Below are 27,407 nucleotides of genomic sequence, written 5' to 3'. Positions count from 1 at the left end.
CTCCCTCACTGCCTTTAATGTACCTTGACTTAGGAACATAACCTACAGATAGTTTCAGTGGTGGATAATTAAGAATTTGTAGCTCTGAGGGGCTTTCCCGTGACTGACTAGAGAGAATGGACGTTGACATTGGCTTTGGTTATTCCTGGGATTTTTTTCATGTTTTTTAGCCTTGGGTAGGAGTTCCCAGGGCTTCACAGGTGGTGCTAGTGGTAAAGAACCCAGCTGCTAATGCGGCAGATATAAGAGACTGTGGGTTTGGTCCCTGGGTTAGGAAGATCCCCTGGAGGAGGGTATGGCAGCCCACTCCAGTGTTCTTGCCTGGAGAATCCCATGGACAGAGGAGCCTGGCAGGCCATAATCTGTAGGGTCACAAAGAGTCGGACACGACTGAAGCGGCTTAGCACACATGCAGGAGTTCCCAGATAAATGAGATGTTACTGTGTTTTCACTAGCTCTGATCAGTACTCACTTTGAGTTTTTTGGATCTTTTTTGGAAATTCAGAAGAGTTTGTGTCTCACAGGTTAGCTGGGATAACCCATGAGACATTCGAGGTTACTCCTGAAGGAATATACCGTTCCATTTGGATATGTTTTAATGCACTTCTAAACTCTGTGTTTTATTTCTGTGGCTGTGAGCTCCTTGCATTTTTTTTAAGGTCTCTATCCACTATCCAGGTAAGTGCATCTAACGGAGGCACTCAGCAAATGTTTAATTCATGCAGCGATGTATCCCTTCTTAGAGAATGCCCTTTGTAGGAAAGGATCTGTTACTTCCTGCAGCTGAATGCATCACCTTCTGACCCAGGCTCCTGTCCTTATTTATAGAACCAGCTTATGAGAAACTACCGTTAATGTTAGAAAGAACCATTGTTTTGTCAGTTACCCACTGTTATAAGTAGTGATGGCACTCCTGGGTGTTGTGGAAAAGATACAGAAGATATACAAGGACTGGAGGTGGACTGTAAAGCTGTCAGTGGTGAGTAAGGACAGCAGGAGCTTTATAGTTCACTGAGGGCTTAAGATGAGGGACTTTCCAATCAGGCTTCAGAGATTGGGTTTCTTCCTGAAGTGGTGGTAGAGCAAGGCCTCTGCTTGTGGGTGGTGGGTCCATCTGTAGGGCCGCTGCTGTCCCAGCTGCTGGGGTGCATCTGCCAACACCCTTGGCTGGGGTCCCAGTCCTTGGAGGTCCTTGGAGCAGCCTTCCCTGAATAGCTTCCATTTTCTCTTCTACTGTTGTCCCAATGTTTTTGAATTGATTCCTTCGAAGTGTGGTATTGAAGAAGACTCTTGAGAGTCCCTTGGACTGCAAGGAGATCAAACCAGTCAATCCTAAAAGAAATCAACCCTGACTGTTCATTGGAAGGACTGATGCTGAGCTTCCCAGGTGGCGCTAGTGGTAAAGAACCTGCCTGCCAATGCAGGAGACATAAGAGACCCAGGTTTGATCCCTGGGTCAGGATGATCCCCTGGGGGAGGAAAGGGCAACACACTCCAGTATTCTTGGTTTGAGAATCCCATGGACAGAGGAGCCTGGCAGGCTGTAGTCCATAGGGTTGCAAAGAGTTGGACACTACTGAAGTGACTGAGCACGCACAGACTGATGATGAAGCTCCAATGCTTTAATTACCTGATGCCAAGACCTGACTCAGGGAAAAGACCCTGATGTTGGGAAAGATTGAAGGCAAAAGGGAAAGGGGGCAGCAGAGAATGAAATGGTTAGATAGCACTGACTCTATGAACATGAATCTGAGCAAACTCCAGGAGATAACGAAGGACAGGGAAGCCTGGCATGCTACATCCATGGAGTCTCAAGAGTCAGACATGACTTAGCAACTGAACATTCTCTCTATGGGATCCCCTTTCCTCCCAACCACTCACCCTCAAAAGACAGAGGAAGATAGAACTGGTAGACGTTTTCTCAGCAGTTTCACTAAGAACATTGTTGGTAACCATAGGCATGGTCTGCTCATATATAAAAGCCCTAAGTGTGATCTTGTCTGTTTAAAGTATATACCATATTCCCTCTCTCTTTTGTCTGTCAGTGTCAGGATTTAATGATTTTCTTCTTAGGATATTACCGTAAATGGCTCTTTACACAAATCAGGGACATTTCATGAGGATGTTTAAGGATAGTCTTGCCCTCTGCTATACAGCTTTGTAATGAAACTTGAGGGATTTCAGAGTGGAATTGAAATTAATGATGTGTGTGTATAGTTAATATTTCAAGGTTATACCTTAATTTGGTTTTATTTACCCTTAGTAGGGTAGGTTGCTTTTAGGCTTTTTTAAAATAGAAAATATGCTAGAAATAAAGCTTCTAAGTTTTGTTTATTCTGCATAAAATGATAGTATTATAAAGAACACTTGCTGTGGTTTTTTCTGTTTATATTTGTTCATACTAAAGTGGTTAACCACTCTCTTTGTAACACAGAAATGCACGTACAATTTCCTATGTGGAACAACTTTTGATGATATCTGCACATTCTTTAAGTATGACTTTGGATGCCTATTAAATAATCTGATACTGAGTTTGACTTGTGTATTATTCCTGATTAAGAGAAAATTAATCCCCAAATCTGTCTTTCAGGCAGTAACAGAGAAGAATTTTGAAACAAAGGATTTTCGAGCCTCTCTAGAGAATGGTGTTCTGTTGTGTGAGTAAGTATTTAAAGCATCTAAAAAATGATTCAAAAGCAAAGGTGTGTGTGTGTATGTGTCTCTGTGTGTGTGTGTGTGTGCACATGCATGTTATCAGGTGTCTTATCCCCCGCTGCGTGGACACTGTAGTCACTGACATGTTTTCCTGGTAACAAATGAGATTTGATCCCTGCAAATTGACACCCCCACAGTACCAGGCAGTAGGAAGGGGTTATCGGTCTCTGTATCTAAAGATAGCATTAGTGAAATATATATTATTTTAAATTAGTAAACAAGAAAGATTCTATTATTGCTTGGTGGGCCAGTAGTGCTGGGTGGTTGAGGAGAAAGCCTTATCAGGTAGCACCAGCTCTCACTTGCTGTGAGTATTCTAATACATGGAGGTGCCTGGTTTAGAAGTTAATATGTAACTTGTTTCCTTCATCAGTACATAGTGATGATTATAGAACAAATTTAGGCTGTAGCAAATTTCTTCTTTGAGCTTTTAAGTGGAGTCATTACATTACCACAATCAATTTGAGTTATGGGCCAGCCGTTCATTCAATTAATATGATGTTATTAAGAATCACATCTGAAGCTTTGGTTATCCTAAGAGGCTTGTGCCATGATTAATGGTATAGAGCCTAAAGTATATGTTTAATGTAATATTTTGTTCCCCCGTGGAGGCAGAGCACAATTTGCCAGGTGGTGACCTTTGAGAGGGAGGGGCAGGCAGGCTGTGGAATGGAAGGACGAACTCCTGGGTGAGGGTGCAGATTGCAGATGTGAGCAAATAAAGTATAAGAATGTACTTAAGTATGTACTCACATTTTTGAAAGCACTTAAGTATTCCAATCTAGACACTTGCGGCATAAGTATTTATGGAATCTGTCCACAAGCATGCACTGGGAGTGTATGTGCTCAGACTTAGATGATTTCGTTTATCCTTTTACAGGAAGGTTGTTTACAGCAAGGATCAGGAGTTACGTGGCCTAGGTTTGATTCCTTGCTTCATACTTTCAGACATTTGAGCAAGTGACAATATCTGAGCCTTATTTTCTTGTCTGTAAAGTGGAGATCAGAGCATCTGATCTGCCTAATTCACAAAGTTCCCATAATATTGGGTTTGCCAAAATGTTTGTTTGGGTTTTCCATAACACCTTACAGAAAATCCAAACAAACTTTTAGGCCAACCCAATACATATATCACGGTTTCTATAAACTATCAAACTTTATGTACATACAAGTTATTACTAGGTAGATGGCCATGAAGATAAAAGTCTCTCTGTCATCTGCTGTGTTGGTAGGTGTTCAAACTTCATTGTCTTAGAGCAGTATTGTGAAGTTGAACCTTATTAAGTGTTGATATTCAACCATCAATGCCCTACAGAAAATGTCCATTTCATGTAATTCTACATAATAGAGAGTAGGACAGTTATATGAACAAGGGCCACAGGGAAAGCTTAAGGGAGGTTTCTTGTCCTTTTCTGATGCCACATTTAGTTGTTGTAGCCAAATAGTGTTTAATCTTGGTAGGCTATGTGGTCAGCTCAGTTGATCATTCAAAGGAAATTACTTTATCTTGGTTTGCAAATTATATATATTTTAATGTGTTCAGAAGATGGAGGGGAAAAAATGACTGTTAGACACATGTGATTTGAAACCTTAGCTATGAGTATACACTATTTAGAAGCTTGCTGCAAAAATAATTTTGATGTCAATTGTAAGCCCTGTAAGTCAGGATTGGTGTAGTTGGGTTTATGTAGGAGGCAGACCTAGGAGAAGGCAATGGCACCCCACTCCAGTACTCTTGCCTGGAAAATCGTATGGACAGAGGAGCCTGGTAGGCTGCAGTCCATGGAGTCGCTAAGAGTTGGACACAACTGAGTGACTTCCCTTTCACTTTTCACTTTCATGCACTGGAGAAGGAAATGGCAACCCACTCCAGTGTTCTTGCCTGGAGAATCCCAGGGATGAGGGAGCCTGGTGGGCTGCTGTCGATGGGGTTGCACAGAGCTGGACATGACCGAAGTGACTTAGCTTAGCAGGAGGCAGACCTATGGAGCACAGAGGTGTTTTTAGACTTAGGAGTGCATGTCTAACAACCCAAATAGGTGAACTTTTCAAAGAGGCCACTTTGTGGTTTTATAGTTCCAGTGACGAGTTATTACTCAACACTTAAGGGATCTTCCTTTTGGGGGCATCACTTTCCAGAACTAGGTCATTAAACATACTTATAGTGACACTTGGGTGTTTTATTTAAAATGCAATTTATGTACCAGCCTAGGCTCTGATTTACTTGAGGTGATTTCCAAAAAATATATCCAATTTGAGTAGATTGTCACCAGTGAGGATATTCAAAGTTGATTTTTAAAAACACAGCTGTTTTGATGACAGTCAGCATTGTTAGGTTAAATACATTGTTCTACCTTGATGGCCACAGCAAACATTTGGATGCATGTTTAGAGGCAGATACATTGGTTTTTAAAAATGTCATTTAAATTCACAGCCTCCAGAAGCTCATTCTTTGTTTCCTAATTGAAGTAACATCAATTTGGGGTTTTGTACATTACCAAATAAGTAGTCAATCTATTTAGGAGAAGGAAATGGCACTCCAGTATTCTTGCCTAGAAAATCCCATGGACGGTGGAACCTGGTAGGCTACAGTCCATGTGGTCGCAAAGAGTCGGACACGACTGAGCGACTTCACTCACTTCACTATTCCTTAAATGAATATTCCTAAGAGTAGTGTAAGTAAATATTTAACTGTGGTAATCAGCAATTTTAGTTTAAGATGAGATCCCAAAGTACTACTTGATGTTAAAAAAAAAAACCCAAACTCTTACTGGTGAATTTCATTGTTTATAACCCTGGTTAATGAACGCATTTTAATCTAATAGATCCAGTGTAGATAAAAAGTCTAGGTAATTATATTCTGTATAAATTTATAACTAAAGAAAAGCCTAGCTGGTTGGTCTACAAAGTGATTAAGCATCATTATTTGATCACGTCATCCTGAATAGTTGTAATTTCTAAGAGGAAAGTAAAACCTGCCCCTCAGAAGCCTGGTATTATAAACCTTGACTTTTAAATTAGTGGTAAATATAGCAGGGGCTTCCCAGGTGGCTCAGTGGTAAAGAATCCCCTTTCCAGTGCAGGAGATGTGGGTTCAATTCCCGGGTCAAGAAGATCCCTTGGAGATGGAAATGGCAAGTTACTCCACTATTCTTGCCTGGAGAATCCCATGGACAGAGGAGCCTGGTGGGCTATAGTCCATGGGGTTGCAAAAGAATCGGACACGACCAAGTGACTAAACAGCAGCAACAAAATGTATTGGACTGTCTGTCTCTGCAAATATTTTACCCATCTGAGATATCAAGTTTTAGCTGAAATATGATTTAAAAAATGAATTCAGATTTTTAAAATAGTCTATAGGAAAAGGCTGACTTCTGTTTGGTTCATTGCCAGAAAAATGACCAATTCTTCTGAAATATAGGGTCTGCATATTGCCTCTTTAAAAATCTCTAGACATTATCATTAAAGAGTTCATTATCACCATTGAAGAGTTTTCTTACATTTTATCTAGCAATGTCAGCAGCCGTTTATGCTTTAGTAGTAGTTTGAACTGGCATTCTGGAATATCAAAGTCAAGAGTTGGAGGAAATGAGCTCATTATAGTTTTTCCCCGACTGGCAGTGTACTGACATTTCAGATAGTTTAAACTGGGTATAAACGCTGCACTGAGGTTTCAGACAAGATACGCATCTGAGTAATGAAGGTAGTTACGTGCATTTATTGCTTTTTAATCTGATTGGCTATTGAAGTTAGTGTCTTCTGTAAATCATTTTAGTATCATTTAATTTGATTGACTGTGGGATCCAATCAGTGGAGGGCTAAAAAATACGTCCCTGGTTAAAGTCTGTTATAGTAATCATTTTACTGTATACCTTCGGCAAGTAATCTCTCTTGGCTTTATTAAACAGTGAAATGGGAATAAAATCTAATTTGCGGGATTTTCTAATTAGCAAAAGGATTGACAGGGGTCTAAAAGGTGATTTCAGCTCCTTGTTCTAATTTTCTATGAATTTTATTCATAGTGTCCATTCATCTGTCTCCTCTCTTCAGTGTTTATTAGAGTTCATGAAGACTCCCTTACTATATACTTAAAAATATTCACAATCCAGTCTTACTCCGTGGTTCTGCAGTATTATTTCTCTTCTCTAAATGTATTTAGTTGGGGCATATCCAGCTAGTGATGTGAGTAATTTCATAGTTACTCATCTTGTGATAGCAATCTTGGAAATATTTAAATGAAAACATTCTTTATGATCCTTATGAAGTAAGAAGATGTATTTGAAGGTAATCTTACTGGGCGTGTCTCTGTTTAGTCAGTCTGTACTTCCCATCTCTGGAATTACGCCATCCCAAGTCAGCCACTCAGACACTGATGCCTTTTTGAACTCATGGCTCACATTATTGAGCAAACTCTTCTCATATTGTCGCCAGGCCTTCCTTTCCCTGATTTGCAGCTTGGAAAGAGTGGAGCAAATAAACTTTTACCTATTAGTTTGAGAAATCCTATTTCTGTTTCTATCTGCTGTGTGAATACTATCCTGTCTTCCTGAAATGATCTAGGATTTTGTTGAAGATACTTTCAGAAGAAGAAGGAAAATATGATTAAAAAATACTCCTGTAAATTTACTACGGGCTACTCAGGTGATTGTTTTAAAAATCAGACAAGAAGAGAACCTGGCCACTTCTGATTCATGTGAGAGAGCTCTTTCCTTTGTTCGAGTTGGAGACAGGCACATATTGAGTGAAAGTGACATCAGAGGGTTCTTGGGACTTCTACGCAGGGCTCTGTATAATGCCTATCTGTAAGAGGGAGGGCTTTTATTCTTAGAGCTCTTTCTGTTTTGAATTTCCTGAGGACAGTTGCATTCATACAGCTCTCCAACTTACCAACCTGTTGACCCTGATCCATATTATAGCCATTTAAAATTTAAGTAATAAGAACTATTTTTTTCACTTAAAGTAATACAAGTTTTGAAGTTTCTATACTATTTGATAACCCAATAGTAAACAAACAAGGGCTTCCCAGTGGCACTAGTGGTAAAGAACCTGCCTGCACATGCAGGAGACATAAAGAAATGAGTTGGGAAGATCCCGTGGAGAAGGCCATGGCAACCTACTCCAGTATTCTTGTCTGGAGAATCCCATGGACAGAGGAGCCTGGCAGGCTATGGTCCATGGGGTCACCAAGAGTTGAACACGACTGAAGCAACTTAGCACCCACATACAGTAAACAGAGACGCAAGTATTGGGAATCCCTCAAGTTCATAAAGAAAATTAAATAATTTTAAACTGCCTTCTCTTCATGGTAGTGTTTTACAGTTGCCATCTGTGTGCTCTCTTTTTAAGCTTCACAGTTATTTTTTTCTATAACACATTTCCACATATAGCAAAACATAATTTTTAAAAAAAAAAGAATTAGTTTTTACAGTTGAAGGTAAACTTGGTAAATGTCAATTAAAAACTTGACTTCTGTAATGGTAGTTAATTTTTCTGTGGAAAATTCTTAAAGACATGGGAATACCAGACCACCTTACCTGCCTTCTGTGAAACCTGTATGCAGGTCAAGAAGCAATAGAACTGGAAATGGAACAACAGACTAGTTCCAAATAGGGAAAGGAGTACGTCAAGGATGTATACTGTCACTCTGCTTATTTAACTTCTATGCAGAGTACATCATGTGAAATGCTGGGCTGGATGAAACACAAACTAGAATCAAGATTGCCGGGAGAAATATCAATAACCTTAGGTATGCAGATGACACCACCTTTATGGCAGAAGGTGAAGAGGAACTAAAGAGCATCTTGATGAAAGTGAAAGAGGAGAGTGGAAAAGGTGGCTTAAAACTGAGCATTCAAAAAGCTAAGATCAGGGCATGTGGTCCCATCACTTCATGTCAAATAGATGAGGAAACAATGGAGACAGTGACAGATTTTATTTTCTTGAGCTCCAAAATCACTGCAGATGGTGACTGCAGCCATAAAATTAAAGGACGCTTGCTCCTTGGAAAAGAAGCTATGACCAACCTAGACAGCATATTAAAAAGCAGAGACATTACTTTGCTGACAAAAGTCTGTCTAGTCAAAGCTATGATTTTTCCAGTAGTCATGTATGGATATGAGAGTTGGACTGTAAAGAAAGCTGAGCGCTGAAGAATTGATGCTTTTGAACTGTGGTGCTGGAGAAGACTCTTGAGAGTGCCTTGGACTTTAAAGAGATCAAACCAGTTAATCCTAAAGGAAGTCAATCCTGGATATTCATTGGAAGGACTGATGCTGAAGCTGAAACTCCAATACTTTGGCCACCTGATGCGAAGAACCAATTCATTGGAAAAGACTCTGATGCTGGGAAAGATTGAAGGCAGGACAAGAAGGGAGTGACAGAGGGCGAGAAGGTTGAATGGCATCACCAACTCAGTGGACATGAGTTTGAGCAAGCTCCAGGAGTTGGTGAAGGACAGGGAGGCCTGGTGTACGGCAGTCTGTGGGGTCTCAAACAGTCGGACCTGACTGAGTGACTGAACAACAAATGGTAGTTGTATTATACAGATGGACTGCAAAATTTTCAGGAGTTTTTAAAACATTGTGGCCTCAACCTTGAAGGTTGAAAGCTTTGGTCCTGTTTCATGAGCTTGCATGTACCATCTACAGGGCTTTCTCACCCTAAATATAAATTACTAAGGGGAGGGCACATAACATGTCAGTGCAGGGCCTCTGAGGTAAAAAATGAGACTGCTGTTCTACTGAAAATAAGTGGGAGTAATGTATGTGCTAAATGTATGTGATATAAACAGTTTATATTAGATTTGATCAGAGAGAGGTTATTTTTGAAGTAGTTTTTTGATACATTGAAGGCTCTCAGGTAGGTAAATGGAAAACCACGTGTTGGCTAGCAAATGTTGAAAGTACAGGAATTCTGGTCTGTGCAATGAGAAGTGTTAAGAAAGGGGATTGAATATTGCAAAAAGGGCAAGTATATAATGATATCACATCAATTAAAAAGTAGAGTCATTGCCTTATATGAGAGACTTGATCTCTAAGATTTTTACATACTGAAAATCATCAGTCAGAAAGTCAGATAAGAACTCTGGGATAAAGCAGTAGTGAAAAAGTTTAGAACATGGTTTATTGTTTAGAGAAGTGCGTGAGACTTTCATTTTATGTGTTGAAAATGTAATGGTAAACTCTGTGATTTGAGAAACCCTTGTATACTGTTGGTGGGCATGGGGAAGAAGATATTCATAAAGACTCTTCATAGTGGAAGATATTAAAAAGAGCTTCAGTATCTAAAACGTGGTGCATAAAACATTGGTACAACTTTTTCCATCCCTGACAAGCACTGCTTATAAAAGCCACAGCATTTGGAGAGATGATGCAGTGAGCCGCCGACAGGCACCGGGAAACTGTGTGACTGTTCCTTCATGCCATGGGGTGGGCACAGGAGTGCCGCCTGCTGATGCCAAAGTAAATTGGTTCATATTACGAGATTCCTTTCTAGACCATTCCTGGTGGCTTCTGTGGTGGCTCAGACAGTAAAGAATCCGCTTGTAATGCGGGAGACCTGGGTTTGATCCCTGGGTTCAGAAGATCCCCTGGAGCAGGGCATGGCAACCCACTCCAGCATTCTTGGCTGAAGAATCCTCATGGACAGAGGAGCCTGGTGGGCTGCAGTTCATGGGGTCACAATGAGTCAGACACAGCTGAGTGACTAAGCACACACACAGACAATACCAAGAGCTTGACACTGATGATTTCATCTCAAAATAGAATGTGAGGAACGATAAGCAGCATGGAGAAAGATATGCATACAGACACACATCCAGGCATTTTCACAGAGGCAAACACTGGAAGGAACCTAAGTTTGACTATGAGAATCCTGATTGACATAAAGGGATGAGCAGAATTTGTGGTGTTACTTAATACAAAACCAGTACGGGAACCCAGAGTCCTCCTTCTAGACACCTGTTGCTATCACTGTGATATTGGCAAATGTCCGTCACTCAGTGAGATCCATTAGTGCTCTGTTGAGTTTGCCAAAAATAAGAGGACTCTGCCCTCAGAACGCTCAAGCTTTGCCAGACTCACTTGAGGATGCTTCAGGCATCACAGTGAGGCTGAAAAGAAAGTCCTGTCACCCTGAAATGATGATTATCAGTTGCATTGGTACTCACTTCTTGCTGCTCCATGCACTTTGCCATCTTAGCATGTATTGTTAACCATTTATTTGTACTCTATCCTGACTCAGCAGTTTTCAAAATTACTACCACAGGAATTCTAGAAATTAAAGTTGCTTAATAGTTACTGGTAGTAAATTAACTTTACTACCAGTCTTTGAAAATACTAAAGTGATCATAGAATTTTGTATTGAATGCCTTTTAACTTAAAAATGTTAAATTGCATACACTTTGCCACGAATGTGTGATTACTCCTCAAGGTGGTTTTTATTTTCAAAACATTACAGTTTTTGAATTTAGCTGGAGATAATTAATTAAAAATCTTGGTAAGAAATTTACTCAAGGTAGCCACTCTAAATTAATATATAACTGGTAGCTTATGCTCTTGAACAGCATTTGACAATTGGGAGAGAACAATGCGGAATAACTCATCTGGCAACAGAAGAAAATAATAAAGCGAGGTGTCCTCTTTGGAATAAGCACAAAATCAGTTTTAGCATTTGAGTGAAACTAAAAAAAGTTTTTCCAAGTTCATTTCTACAAAGAAGATAGAAGTTTTGAATCATTCACAGAAAAATTTCTGTGTTTGAATTTAGACTGTGGATTTATAAAATATTTGATGATGCCAGGTCCCTTGACAAGTCCTAGGAGATGTGTTGGGAATGAGAGGACATCTTTATGTCCTCTTAGCAGCTTCACTGCTTGGTTGCTCTGTCTTATAGTTGACACTTGTTTGTTGAGCACAGTCTGCATCTAGAAGAAACCTAGGCAAATGATTAAGTGATGCGTAACACATAAAACAAGGCATTGCTCCTTAATTTGTCAAGAAATATGTAATATTTTAATCATATCTTTTAAACAAATATTTTGCATACTGATAGGAAAAGTTTGACTCATATGGGGATATATATTTAGAAAATGTAGCCAACAGAAAGGTTAGAAATATGTATGTGTGAACAACTAACCAAATACTTAAAGGTTAAGTTCATCCTCATTGCATTGATATGCTCTTTGATGTCAGTCTTTCTAATACATTTGGAAAAATCTTTGGAAATAGGAAGTCACAAGATGCCTCTCAATTTTCTACCTCTGCCCAAGAGCTTTCCAATAAAAGGGAAATGAGGTTTGGCATTTGGAACTAGTTCCTGGAGTCCAAGAGACAGGGCATCACGTTCTAGTTCTCCTGAAAGCCTTTAATAACTGAACCAGACGCCAAGTTGAGCTCTATTTGCAGTTTTCTTGGGAGTGTCACCTATGACTTTTATATTTAAAGTCAGGCCACATTCACTGGTGGCAAAGTTTCTGAACAGAGGCAGCTTCTTCACATCTGTAAGTCAGCTCCTTTGGAGGGGGGGAGCGGTACATTTGGGGAGGAGGAGGAAAGGCAGTAGCTAAAACTAGAGGAAAGAGCTGAGTCACGCCTTCTTGTGGGAGTGTTCTGTCTTGGGAGATAGAAAGTGAATAGGTGTTTCCTGGTTTTACCTCTAGGTGTTCTGATTTTCATCTTCCGAAAAGAGCAAATCTGTGGGATGCTAGCAAAACACATGGCCATATTTATGCCATGGCTTGATGAAAGCTTGGGGAGTTGTGGTGTGATTCTACATAGGATTAGAGGGGTGGGATAAGAGGGGTGCAGGCAAATAAAGTGATCCCTTGACTGCTTGTTGTTCCTTGTGCGCAGAGGTAGCTTGAAGGTTAGCATGTTATTTGGTTCCTGAATAGAGCCAGTGACCTGAAGTCAGTGTTGACCTTAGGAATTCCACATGTATAATTAAAGAATGCTTATTACGCAAAGGGGCTTCCCTGGTGTCTCAGTCAATAAAGAATCTGCTTCCAATGCAGGAGACCCAGGTTCTTTCCCTGGGTCGGGAAGATCCCCTGGAAAAGGGAATGGCTACCCACTCCAGTATTCTTGCCTGGAGAATTCCATGGGCAAAGGAGCCTGGTGGGCTCCAATCCATCAGGTCACAAAGAGTCAGACATGACTGAGCAACTAACACTGTTAACGCAAAGAAGTTCTATCTGTGAAAGAGAGTAGTATCCTCTCGTATGGCATGTGTGTTTTATTTGATTATAAGACTATGCCCTCCCTATTCATTTAGATAGACTTAAATTTCACAGAAGTTTAAATTTCATGAAGCCTATTTTTCACCCCAGAAGAAATGTCCTAGAAGGTCTTCCTTTAGTTGTATAGGAAAATAATTGCAAACAATTCGTAATCAGATTGGATGTTTGCTTTTTACCGAAACTGTATGAGAATTATCTCCATACTCTAGTGCTTAGAACTGACACTTAACATTTTAACAGTTGACAAAGTAAAACCGCATTTCCTCTAGTGACACCATATTTTAGAGGGTAGTTTGCAGATTATCCAGAGTGGTGTTTCTCCTTGTGGTTTCGTCTGTGTTTGTACACATATGTGGATGCTCAGGAATGGAAGACGCCAATCCACTGGGTGTATGTTATTGCTGAGTAATAGCTCTGAAACTTGCTGAGGGAGGAGTCCATTAACTCATTATTGGGTGACATCATTTATCTGTGCTGTTTTCCTTGACTTCTGTTCCTTTCTTCCTTCCATTGGCTTAACTGAGAATAGGCTGTGTTATCATCCATTCTAGAAACTGTCTTAAAAAATTCTCTTGATATTACTAACACAGTAATACAAAAATGGTAAGTGACGTAAACAGGTAAATTGACTATTCTGGCCAATGTCACCAGTGACTCAAATGGGTGGAGGAGGAAGTTATGATTCTGTTCCTTTAATAAGGACAACTGATGTCAGACTTCCTTGACATTTTATAAGTTGCCCCAGCTCATATTGGTGTCTAACTTTTTATATCTCAGAAAGATTGCATTTTAAGAGTCAAGTTCCTGTATGATAGTCAGTGCCAAACCAGCCATCAACAACTACTGTGGCTTTCTTGATTGACACTATGCTAGAATTGTGTTTCTGTTAAGTGATGTTTCAGTGTTAGTACTGTGCATTGCAAAAAGCCACCAGTCATAGAATTCAAGAAATACTTGCTTCGTAGGGAGCAACTACAAGAATTAAATTGGAGTTGTCATTTCTTATAAACTTGCTCAATTCTTTTCTAGCTTTTCAGCTAGTGATTAAAGGAAAATACTGTGACCGTGAAGGGAGAAAGCCTTCCTTCTTACATGGTTTTCAGTGCACAGATAAGAAATGAGGAGTCAGAGAGGAACAGTTCTAGGAAATGCTTGTAGTCGAAGGGTGGTTCTGTCATCTGTGTTAAGTTGTCTAAAGATCTCTGTGTGAAGAAAGTATGAAAACAGAAAAACAGCTTTTGTTCACCAGCCTAAGTCTTCATAAGCCACTGTTTTGTAATTTTGAATCCTGTCAAACAACATTCTGAAGGTCATTAAATTGAGACTTTTGTCTTTTTTTTATTTTTAGCACACTCAAGTGTATATATAAATCTCTGGAATGTTGAAGGAGTGACATTCCACAAGTGTCAGATTTTTTTTTTTTTCTGTTGCCCATTGTGAAGGGGAGACCAGTAAATGCAGGATGTTTGATTCTTTCTCCTATATTTGCTTTCATTTTGGAGCTTTGTTACAGAATAAAGAATTTTGTTTTTTTGGGTGGCAGCATTATTGAATAGAAAAATCACTGTTTCAAATTATAGTTTCTTGGCAATGATTAATGATTGATTAAACAGGCTAACCATAGTAGAAAAGCACTATTATAGTACTAAATTTCTACATGGCTTGACAGTGTTATCAGGGCACTGCAACAAAAAAATAGAAGTCACAAAAATCTAGATTTAGAACCCAAAATTGTACTCTTAAATTTCAGGTGTCAAAGCTGAGTTCTAAAAATGTTTCAGAATCTAGAGACTTACAGATATCTTTGCAGATTCTGTAACAGCAGCAGAAACCTTTTCAATGTTAGATTCTGAGGTAACTGTTATCCTATTTGGGTGCATTCTGATGCATTCAATTTTTACCCAGTCATTCTGTGGTGATAATAAAGCAATCATAGGAGAAGGCAATGGCACCCCACTCTAGCACTCTTGCCTGGAAAATCCCATTGATGGAGGAGCCTGGTAGGCTGCAGTCCATGGGGTCACTAAGAGTCGGGCATGACTGAGCGACTTCCCTTTCACTTTTCACTTTCATGCATTGGAGAAGGAAATGGCAACCCACTGCAGTGTTCTTGCCTGGAGAATCCCAGGGACAGAGGAGCCTAGTGGGCTGTCGTCTGTGGGGTCTCACAGAGTTGGATACGACTGAAGCGATTTAACAGCAACAGCAGCATCAGCCTTGAATGAGTTAGCAGTGACTGCTAGTTGGTTGTTTGCTTGAATGAATTCCATTGCACCCTTTAAATCTGGCAAAACAAACAAAAAATCCCAGACATGGTTTTTAAGCTACTTTTTATCTAGTTATTTTTTAAATTTATTTTTAATAATAAAAATATTAATATTATGTTCTAGAATATTCTTTCATTAGAGACAGCATATACTCAAGAAAAATATATGTGAAATATAGCTTAACAAAATACCTATAAACTGTAATTATCAGGCTCAGATATGAAAACACCGTACAGAATTGGCAGTGATGAAAGCAACATAATATATTTTGACTTCTTAATGTTTCATTAGTGTTTTGGAAACAGATAACAACTGAATTTGTTCATCAGTATCATAATTAGCAGTTGAAATTGAGCTCTGTATGGGAAATTCCTGTGAATTTTCCTATGTAAAAATTATACAGCAACTGTATTTTAAATAAAATATATAATTAAGCAGGCAATTATATTTTAAGATATTAGTGAATATGCCCATTTGGGGTTGAAATTTCTCCTTTATTTAGATATCGACTGGTAGCTTCCATTTACTTTCAGCAACTTCCTCCCCCCGCCCCCCCGCTTTTTAAAGTTGGTGTTTTGTATTGAGGTAGAGCCAATTAGCAATGTGACAATTTCAGGTGAACAACAAAGGGACCCAGCCTTATATGCACACATATCCATCTGTCCCAATGTTATCTGATGGCCTGGATGGAAGGGTAGTTTGGGGGAAAATGGATGCATGTGTAGCTACCTTTTAAAACATGGATAAGTTTGAGGAAAAAAATCAGTACAAATGATTAATAGAAAAAGGTATTCTTAGGTTGAAGAGAACTAAGCTATAATTGAAGGGATTCATAAACTGTTGAAACAGAATCAAAGATTGCCTTTCTTCAACAAATTTGGAGCTATTGTTAAGGACATGTCCTTCAATGCAGAAGTGTGTTTATATGCTCAGCCTGGTAGGCTGCGTCCATGGGGTTGCGAAGAGTCAGACACGACTGAGCAACTTCACTTTCACTTTTCACTTTCATGCATTGGAGAAGGAAATGGCAACCCACTCAGTGTTCTTGCCTGGAGAATCCCACGGACGGGGGAGCCTGGTGGGCTACCGTCTATGGGGTCGCACAGAGTCGGACGCAAATGAAGTGACTTAGCAGCAGAGACCTATTCACTGTTGTTGACAGTGCTGGTTTTTGTTTCTTGGTGTATTTTCTTGGTTGGTTGTTTTTTCTTGGGCCTGAAGAAAATATTGGAAATGGATGAGTGACATGTATGTTTTTTGAAAATGTTGTAAAGAACATGAAACTAACGTTGGCTTTCTTGTAACCACATGTGTTGTTTCTTTATTTACTTCCAGTTTGATTAATAAGCTGAAACCTGGGGTCATTAAGAAGATCAACAGACTGTCCACACCTATAGCAGGCTTGGTAAGTAGTACATTTTCTTCAAAACTAGATTTGTCTCTGTAAAAATATGGGCATAAACAGATTCTCTTTTCTGGAATTATCATTGAAATCACATTTGGAGTCTTTTGCTCAAGAAAAGTATTTTTCGTGATCTCCTTATAGCTTTAGTTTCTCTTCTGTTTCTGTTCTTCCTGTGAAGCTTTTATTTTATTTATTTAGTTTTTTCTTTGTTTTACGTTTTGTGCCCTTGGACTTCCTATGTTCTCTTTCTTGGCCCATTTGTTCCACAGATTGCATTTGTTGAGGATCGTGTTCTTTTTAAATATCAGCTTCCATACATTGGTTGCTAGGTGACCATAGTTTATGGAAACTGTCCAAAACTGATGCATTGTTACATTTCAGGGGTTTTGTGCTTAGGCATTGCCCTCACTTGGCACACAGGTCTTCGAGGGTATTTGGACCTATCCACTCTTTTGGTTTCCTACCAACATCCTGTGTGGTGTTGGGTGAGTCACCGTCTTCTGCTTCGCGTCAGTAATATTTTCCATAAGATAACTATTCATGATTCTCTAGATTCCTTCTAGCTTTAAATTCAGAATTTTGTGTATGAATTCTCTACTGGATCAAGACCCTTGAGAGATCAATAGTAAGGTGGCCTATATCTCTGGAGATAAATAATTTGTAATGACAGATGAGGGATATTTTTCAAAATGTTAGTAATCCCAAAGAATCAAGGCTAATGATAGGAGTCTGGTTAAAAAAAAATAATTTTACAAAACACTGAAGTTTAAGACCGCTATTAACTGGAAGTAAATAATATATATGTTATCTTTGGAGTAGTCAAGTTTCTTTATAATACATTCAGGAACCTTCTGTTTTGCCGTCGATGTATTTGCAGATGTTAAAGGCATTATAGATTAAAGGTAGCAGTACTAAAATGTCTGGGTTTGCACTTGGCTTGAGGGTCTCATCAGAATTTTGATAGGAATAAGTTGATGGCAGAAAATATCTGTCTAGGAGAGAAAGAAAGAAGAGTTGTACAGTTCTTTTCTTTGAAAAAAATCACAATATTACCATTTTCTTTTGAAATATAGGATGCAGTTGACCTTGAGCAATTCAAGGGTTAGGAATGCTGACACCCCATGCAGCTGAAAATCTGCATGGAACTTTACTCTGCCAAAATTTAACTGCTAATAGCTTACTATTGACCAGAAGCCTTACTGATAACACAAATAGTTGATTAGCAAATATTTTTTGTGTTATATGTATTATACACTATATTCTTACAATAAAGGAAGTTAGAAAAAAAATGTTAAAATCATAAGGAGGAGAAAAATACATTTATAGTTTTGTACTGTATTTATCGATACTATAAGTTTACATCATCCATTTACAAGATGGATCATCTGTCTATCAGTATGTACATCAATATTATCTCACATGATACAAACCACCATGGATAGTATGCATATTACTAATGCTAGACATCAAATTCAGAAGGTAATGTGAAAAAGATATTTATTTAGATGTAGTCATGCATTGGGTTTCCCTGGTGGCTCGGTAAAGAATCTGCCAGCAATGCAGGAGACCTGGGTTAATCCCTGGGTTGGGAAGATCCCCTGGAGAAGGAAATGGCAGCCCACTCCAGTATTCTTGCCTGGAAAACCCCATGGACAGAGGAGTCTGATGGGCTACAGTCTGTGGGATTGAAAAGAGTGGGACACAGCTGAGAGATTTAACCCTTTCACATTCATGCATTGATAACAAAAAATAGCACTACGATTGCTTTACAGTTGCCAAGCCTAAACACTAGTGAATAAATCATTATACAATTTTTATGACATACAGTATTACAGTCATATTCATGATATAGTATTAGAAACATTGTTACATTAAAAAATCCACTTACTTGTGATAGTCTGATATGCAGTTTCTCCAGTCATGAGAGAGAGAGAGAGAGCGTGCCATATTGTACTGTAATGTAATTCCTTGAAAGCAAAGTTATAAAACAGTAAGAAAACTAACACATAATTTTATGTTAAGTACCACTCACCTTATGCCTATGTAAGTGTCTATGTATACTTTACGCACTCTTGGTATGCTTTTCTCTTTTTCTTTTGATATTTGTAGGCTACATGGTTTGTCTGAGTTTTTTCAAATTGTCACAAATCTCGAAACAATTTTCTAATATACTGGAAAAATCCAGGTGTAAGTGGACCTCTGCTGTTCAAACCTGGGTTGTTCAAGTGTCAGCTGTCTATATGTAAAGTTCCCAGAGCAGTTGGGCTAAATATTAATTCCTTTCTTCTTACCAAGTTGTAGCTATTCCACTTCTGTCATGACTAGGCAATTGATAGGGTATTTTTATTGGCTTCAAGTTTGATATAATACTGTAATATATATGCATATATTGCAATATACATATATGCATGAATTACTTCTAGTAATATAGCAAGTCAGAGATGTTATTTAAGGGAAAAAAGAGCTTTGATTTCTGAAGTCTTTCCAGAAAGAAAGATTGTTTAATAAAATGTTTTATATGGAAATAACTTTTATGAAATAACTTCTATGAAAATTTAAAGTGTGAATTGTATTGAAAGTACTCTTTCTTTTCAGATGGTTTGCGTTATTCTCAGATGGTTTAATGCTTAGATTTTTAAATTGTCATTTCTTGGATCAATTACATGCATTTTCAATAAAATTAACCTTTGATTCCAAACACCTCAAATATTTGGAACACTTGAATTGCGGTGGTGGTTTATTATGGTTGGCCACTAGAAGTTTTATTCCGTCTTCTGAGTCTATGGTTAGATGAAATGTATTTTACATTTAAATCTGAAGATCTCGCCAAGTATTTCTATTTCAAGTATGAGAAATTCTATCTACTTTGGATTTTATCTCTAGGAACTAAAGCAAAATGTATTTCTGGTACACTTAATAGAGTAATTTCATAACTACAGGACACTGAGTATTTTTAATTGGGTTTAGGAGCATGAAGAGTGACCAGAGCCATAGAACTGAGCTAAAAGCGCATTTGGTTTGAAGTCATTATCATGCATCATTTAACTCTTTCTCATGCTTATGTGTCAGGATGCTTTTTTCCTATCACAGCTTCTTAAAGCCTTAATTTCAAGTGTGAATTAGAGTCCCTGCATCTACCTACTAGGGTTGTTATGAGGATGGGAAGGGATGATATATAGATAGTCTGGTCTGTGAATGTTCTTTAGTATCACATTCATTCTTTTAGTAAATACTTGGGTGCTTATTAGGTAAGAATTTTTCTAGTGTATAGGGATATATATTGGCTTCCCTGGTAGCTCAGCTGGCAAAGAATCCACCTGCAAAGCGGGAGACCTGGGTTCAATCCCTGGGTTGGGAAGCTCCTCTGGAGAATAGAACGGCTACCACTCCAGTGTTCTGGCCCGGAGAATTCCATGGACTGTATAGTCTATGGGGTTGCAAAGAGTTGGACACAGCTGAGCAACTTTCACTTTCATAGGGATATATGGGAGAAACAAACACAAAGACATTACCCCCAAAGAGCTTATGTTCCGGTGTGGGAGTTGGGATTGGGCAAATGAGTTAACAAATGAGCAAGGAAGCACCAGGTAATGAATATGCTGCAGAGAATTATAGTAGAGTGACATTTGCTAAACACCTATGAGCAGCTGTGTTTGGACTAGGAGGCTTGACCTCTAATAATTCCTCAAAAATAGTATGTCAGAAGCCTTAGTTTTGGACACTTATAGAAGAAGGGTATAAAATTTGAGCCAGAGTCTACATACTAGTAATTTTAGTACATACAGCAGATCAACAATTCTTTTGAATGAGTGAATGAACAAGATATCCATTGTGAGAAGTAATAGGCTCTAGAATTAGGTCTTTCTCAAAAACAATGTATCTGGCTGCAACAGGTCTCAGTTGCATCGTGTGGGATCTTTGTCGTGTCACGTGGGATCTTCTGTTACGGTGCCTGGACACGCTAGTTGTGGTGCATGGGCTCCAGGGCACACGGGCTCGGTGCTTGTGGCATGCAGGCTTAGTTGCTCCGTGCATGTGGGGACTTTGTTCCCCGACCGGGTATCGAGCCCATGTTCCTTGCATTGCAAGGTGGTTTCTTAACCACTGGACCATCAAGGAAGTCCCTAGAATTAGGTCTTTGATGGAATAGTGTTATAGGTTGAATTGTGTCCTCCAAAGAAAGGCCCATTACAGGGATACTTCATTTTACTGTGCTTTGCTTTAGTGCACTTGGCAGATACTGCAGTTTTGTTTTTTTTTTTTTTAAACAAATTGAAGGTTTATGGCCACCCTGAATAGTACAAGTTTTATCAGCACCGTTTTTAAACAGCATTTGTTCACTCCATGTTTCTAGGTCATGTTTGGGTAATTCTTGCAGTATTTCAAACTTTTTTGTTACTATTATTATATTTGTTCTGGTGATCTGTGACCTGTGATCTCTGATGTTACTTCTGTGACTCTGAAGGCTCAAATAATGGGTAGCAAGCTTTAGCGATATGACACTTGTTAATTAAGGTATGTAGGCTGTTTTATTAGACGTATTGCTATTGCACACTTAATAGGCTACAATAGACTACATAAACATAACTTTTATATGCACTGGGAAAGAAAACAATTCATATGAGTTGCTTTATTGTGGTGGTCAGGAACCTGACCCGCAATATCTCTGTGGTATGTTTATATATTGAAGTCCTAAGCTGCAGTACCTCAGAATGTGACCTGATTTGAGAATAGAGTTGTTACGTGGAGTATAGGGACAGAGGTCATAGTGTATCAGGGTAGGCATTACCCTAACCTAATATGACTGGCATCCTTATATGAAGATGACCTTATGTAGGCAGATACATACAGGAAGAAAGCCGTGTGGCAACTGAGGATTGGAGTGAAGGAGGAGCAGATATTGCCAGCAAACCGCCAGAAACTGCAGGAGGCAAGGAAGGATTCTCCTACAGGTTTCATGGGATCATGTCTGTGAATACCTCGATTTTCCACTTCTAGTCTCCAGAACCCGAGAAGGCAATGGCACCCCACTCCAGTACTCTTGCCTGGAAAATCCCATGGACGGAGGAGCCTGGTAGGCTGCAGTCCCTGGGACTGCGAAGAGTCGGACACGACTGAGCGACTTCACTTCACTTTTCACTTTCATGCATTGGAGAAGGAAATGGCAACCCACTCCAGTGTTCTTGCCTGGAGAATCTCAGGGAGGAGGGAGCCTGGTGGGCCACCGTCTATGGGGTTGCACAGAGTCAGACATGACTGAAGCGACTTAGCAGCAGTCTCCAGAACTGTGAGATAGTAAATCTCTTTTTTTAAGTCACTTGGTTTGTGGTAGTTCGTTATGACAGCCTTAGGAAACTAATACAGATAGATAAATGTTTTAGTCAAAACTTGCTTTTTTAAACAAATTTTGAGATTTTTTTTTTAAAATTTGAAATTCAAAGGAAGTTGCCAGAAAAGCAGTATAGGAAAGTCCTCTGTGCCTTTCACCCCGTTTCCCCCATGGTGACATCTTGTATAAGTGGTATAATATTGAAACCAGGATTTCACACTGATACATCCCAAGACTTTAATCAGATTCACCAGTTTTATATGTAGCTAATGTTTCTTTTAGTAACTAAGAGCAGAGATGCTTTCAAGCTAAGTGAGATGAAGAGTGTTTAATTTTAAGGATTTTCCAAAGGACTCTTATTAATCTAGTGCTCAGGCATAACCACGGCAGCTGCATTCCACATGATTACTTTTTTCTGTCCCTTTTCTGACAGCAAATGGCATCCCTTAGTTGCATTTCCTAAGAGAAGAGTCTGAATGGATCAGATTACCTTTTGTTTTCTTTTCATTGGAGCAGAGTAGACGTACACCGTTGATTCGTTTCAGTGTAGAGCAAAGTGACCCAGTTATACTCTTTTCCCATTATAGGTTTCTACAGAGTATTGAGTGGAGCTCCCTCCGCTATACAGTAGGTCCTTATTCATTTTCTGGTACATAATAGTGTTGTATGTTGCTCAGTCTCATAATTTATCCCTTCCCCTCACACTTTGCCGTTGGTAACCTTAAGTTTTATTTTGAGATCTGTGAGTCTACAATTACCTTTTCTTTCCTGGCTACAGATATCATGGGTTAGTGGCCGACTGGTGGATGAGTTCCTTGAGTGAGAGAGTGGTCTCGGCTAACTAGGCTGTGGTCAAGAGTATTCATTTCCTTTGTTTTTTTTCAGTTCAGGTGTATGGGTTGAGGTGATTTCTATAAATGAGATTTGTGTGGGGTAGATACCAAGTTAAGTCAAATACAGAAATAATTACACAATTTCTATGTAAGGGTTTGTTAAGCTGTGTGAGTGTAGTATTCAAGCCCCCTCTTTCCATGACTTCTTTTTTACTCTCCTTTCTTCAGCTGTGGCTTTTATCCGTTCCATGTCCACTGCCATATGTATTTAGCTATGAAGCTCAGGCAGTGGATTCGTTCATGGCAGATGGACCTGTGCAGAACACATGGAATATTTCCTGAGTAATGACAGCAGAGGGAGATGTTAAGATGATTTAGAAATATATCGACTGCTTTGCTTAAAACAGTCATGTGATTAGATGATTATTTTTTTTTTCTTGAGGAAGGCAGTAATTATAGTCTCATACATCTTCTAGAGATAACGGCTTTTCTTGCTTGACTGAGTTTTGTAAAGAAATAAATTTCCCCCTATCATTTAAATTCTCTTTGTTCTTTACAAAGCCATGCTAAGAATTCTAACCCCAGAGTTTCAGCCTTCCAAAAAGTTAGCTGGTGTTAAATGTGGGTGTGTTCAAATCAATGAAACTCAAAACAAAAACTTTGAGAGTTAAAAAACTCCACCTCAAAAGAAAACCCTGAAAAACAGGCAAGATATTCTGACGGTGAAGAGAGCCATTGAACCAGAATAATATTTTACTGTGGGTTGCATTAGTGTGCATGAAATACAATACGTGTAGAAAACATCATGCAAGTTATTAACCATAAGACTTCTGGTCATCTTGGACCCCTGATGATTTGTTAGTATTTTCTAAAGCAAGGTTTCTCAGCCTCGGCATTATTGACATTTGGGGCTGGGCAGTTCTTTGTTGTAGACATCTGTCCTGTGCATTGTAGAATGTTGAGCAGCATTACTGTGCCCTCCACCCCCCAATTATGACAATTAAAAATGACTCCTGACATTGCCAGTAACCCCTATAGGGTAAATTTGTCCTGGTTGAGAATCACTTAAGTAAAGAATCAAGAAAGTAAACTCTACCCTTTTTACATGGGCTAGCTTGCTGGCTGACTGTAGATTGAATTGATCTTGCACTTGCCATTTCAGTTGAGGTTTCCCTTTGAAAGCAATAGTATCCTAGAAAATTTTACTATGAATCGTTTGTTTGTTTGAATGTTTCTGTCCATCAGTGGACTTAGTAGAGAAATTCTCAGTATATCTAGGCTTGCATGAAAAATATGGGTTCAGTTTGAACGTCTTTGCTCTAAAGGGTTATTCTTTCAGGTTTCTTGAAGAGTAGAAATGTGTAAGGTTGATTATAGAGGCTGGGGAAAATTGTCTCCTCGTTTAGGAATGCCATAGAATACAGCACATGAGCAAAGATGCCAGCTGCTGCTGCTGCTGCTGCTGCTGCTGCTGCTGCTGCTGCTGCTGCTGCTGCTGCTGCTGCTGCTGCTGCGTCGCTTCAGTCGTGTCCGATTCTGTGTGACCTCATAGACGGCAGCCCACCAGGCTCCTCCGTCCCTGGGATTCTCCAGGCAAGAACGCTGGAGTGGGTTGCCATTTCCTTCTCCAATGCATGAAAGGGAAAAGTGAAAGTGAAGTCGCTCAGTCGTGTCCGACTCTTAGTGACCCCATGGACTGCAGCCTTCCAGGCTCCTCCGTTCATGGGATTTTCCAGGCAAGAGTACTGGAGCGGAGTGCCATAGCACAGGAGCAAAGATGCCAGCTAGCTTAAGCTATTAGACGTGTCATTTTCTCCCGCCTTCATAATGGTTATTTTAAGAAATAAGACAAATCTATGGGTCTGTTCTTACCGCCATTTATTGTAAGGTTATTACTGGTTGTTGTTCTTATATCTGTGTAACATTAGTTCTGATTCATTCATCTTCACTCACCTGTACCTGGGTGTCAGCAAAGTAGTACAGCTTAGTCTATGCCAAAGTCACTATTGAAACATCTAGTTATTCTCTTCCAGGTATAATATAAAATTCACCTGAGGAATCAGCTATAAAATTAAAATATTCCTATCCAGGTTTTATCATGTACTTTCCTAAAAACTACTCTCAAGCAATGACTACTACATTTATCCCATTTAAAATAATTTTTAGTAAAATAAGCCCAAGAATTGGGAGAGAGGAGGCTTGTGAGACTCTGAGTTTGTGAGCTCCTTCTACAAATAAGACCAAAATGTGAGACCTCAAGACAGAGTATTTTCAGGAGAAAAAAAGCTTTTTTTCTGTTTCTTTTCCAAGTTGAAATAATGTAAAAAGTACAAATATAATTACTATTTTCATTCAAGTGTGGTACTTTTCTGGGTAAGAGGGAAGAATACATTTTGTACGGTTGAAGAGAAAGTACTCAAGGAATATTAGAATGTGACTTGGATGAGTAGCCAGTATAAGTATATGCCTTGCTTGAAAGATGGTTACTGAGGGTTGCTCTGTACTAGGTCAAACCCAATTTGCATCTCAGAGGGAATATCTCTCTAGTTGGTAATAAGGACCATTGGTGAAAATATTTGGATGTTGATATGCAAAACAGTGATAACAAGCTGTAGCATGGCAAGAGGGGAAGATGGTGTGAAAGGGAAAGTTTCTCAGTCGTGTCTGACTCTTTTCGACCCCATGGACTGTAGCTTGCCAGGCTCCTCTGTCCTTGGAATTCTTCAGGCCAGAGTACTGGAGTGGGTAGCTGTTCCTTTCTCCAGGGGATATTCCCAACCCAGGGATTGAACCCAGGTCTCCCGAGATGCAGGCGGATTCTTTACTGTCTGAGCTGCCAGGGAAGCCAGTATAAAGTAACTATTTCATGATAACATCTGTAGTGTCTATTTTCTGGTTTTGAATTTTATTGCTGATTTTGTAGATTTGTTGAAAGAGATCTTCCACCTAGTGAATTTGGGAAAGGCTTCCAGCAAGCAAATTCTTTTTGATTCACTCATCCTTGCCAATTTGATTATTTAGCCAATAAGAGCAGCATTCATGCTGAGCTAATTCTAATCGCCATGATCCCCATCTTTAAGTGGATAAGGGTAAACAAGAGGGTCCCCTCCTGTAACTCTTCCCTCCACTCTTAGTTTTTACACAGTTGATAAATAACGAAGGCTAGATGTTTCTAAGAATTGCCGTTTCTTGCCTATTACTTTTTTGGAACAACTGCATATATGTTGGATCAGACCTTGGGGTTTTATTGAGTTAAAAGATTTTTTACTTTCATTTCCTAATAGGGACAGTGAAGGTTAAACTATATCAATAAGCTTGACTACAACTGCTCAGTTGTAGTCTCCTGATTAAATCTACTTTAAAAATTTGTTTTTATTTCAAAGGGAATTTGAACTGCTGTTCCAAGCTGTGTGATTATGTCTCAAACACCAATATTTAAACTGTTCTTATTTTACTAGCATGCCAGCCTCACTATTTTCTTTAAAAACAAAGCACCAATAACAAAGTACTTTTTCTTACTTCTTAAGAAAGATGTAGAAGCGTACCATAGTGTTACCATTTTTATTTTACTGTTAGACTTGTGTAAGAAATCATAGCATAAATGTTAGCTGTTTACTGAAAATAAGATCACTTTGTGCCTTTAAAATGATTTTTCCTGTGGCTGTATTTTAATGTAAATATTTTTTTCTAATGTATCTTTTACTGGAATTTCTCTGTATCACCATTGGTATTTTGAAATGGTTTATCCAATTATCAGGTCTGAGGAAACAGACTGATTATATTGGATGTCTTCAAACTAACAAATACTAGATATTAAATATCCAAATGCTTCCTGGGCTTCCTGGGTGGCTCAAGCATCTCCCTGCAATGAAGGAGACCTGGGTTAGATCCCTGGATCAGGAGGATCCCCCAGAGAAGGGAATGGCTACCCACTCCAGTATTCTTGTCTATAGAATCCCATGGACAGAGGAACCTGGTGAGCTACACAGCCCATGGGGTTGCAAAGAGTCGGACATGACTGAGAGACTAACACTTTCACATTTTTCACTTTTTATCCAGATGCCTTAATACCTCCTTGTAAATGGCATGTAATTAAGTCAGTGATGATTTTAAGTTAGTTATAAAGTATTTTTAGGAGATTTCCTTAAGTTTCCTTGTCACTCTACTTCTCTCTAACTCCTAGTTGAAGATAATTATCACCAATGTAGAAACGTAGTGTCAACATTGAAGTTGGTTACAATGCCCTCACAATGATGCAGCTCTGTAAGTCAGGAAACTCCGGTTTTCTTTCTAGCCATAATCTCTTAGTCATGGCATTGGCACAAGTTTAGGAACACTTCCCTTGAGTTCCAAAACTTTCTTGTTTTTAAGTCTAAGATGAACATTTATGTGCCAACTTTCAGCCTTGAGGGCAACTTTTTTCAAAACATTAATGAATTGGAATTCCTAAAGCAGCCCTGTAATTAACTTGTAGAGTTAAAAAAAAAAATTGATTCAGAGTAAGATTATGTCATACATGACAGTTTCATTCAGACACAAAACACTTCAAACATTTCTCTCTAGGCACCTTCTAAATATAGAAATTAGAAAGGGAAGAACCAATGATGACGATAAGAACTGG

At 39.0% G+C, this 27,407-nt stretch overlaps 1 protein-coding gene across 6 annotated transcripts in view; it reads left to right on the top strand.

The window, feature by feature from the left end:
- The window catches only part of LMO7 (LIM domain 7), a 221,579-nt gene that overhangs the window by 73,724 nt on the left and 120,448 nt on the right, over positions 1-27,407 (top strand). For all 6 annotated transcript variants that reach the window (XM_013968307.2, XM_013968308.2, XM_005687664.3 and 3 more), the window contains exons 2-3: positions 2,591-2,661; positions 16,555-16,624. In XM_013968307.2, coding sequence (XP_013823761.2) covers positions 2,591-2,661; positions 16,555-16,624 — 141 coding nt within the window. The remainder of the gene's footprint in view (positions 1-2,590; positions 2,662-16,554; positions 16,625-27,407) is intronic.

This window comes from Capra hircus, chromosome 12, assembly GCF_001704415.2.
Source record: "Capra hircus breed San Clemente chromosome 12, ASM170441v1, whole genome shotgun sequence".
Lineage (NCBI taxonomy): Eukaryota > Metazoa > Chordata > Mammalia > Artiodactyla > Bovidae > Capra > Capra hircus.
The sequence above is the reverse complement of the archived record's forward strand: the minus strand, read 5'-3'. Positions and strand labels throughout refer to the sequence as shown.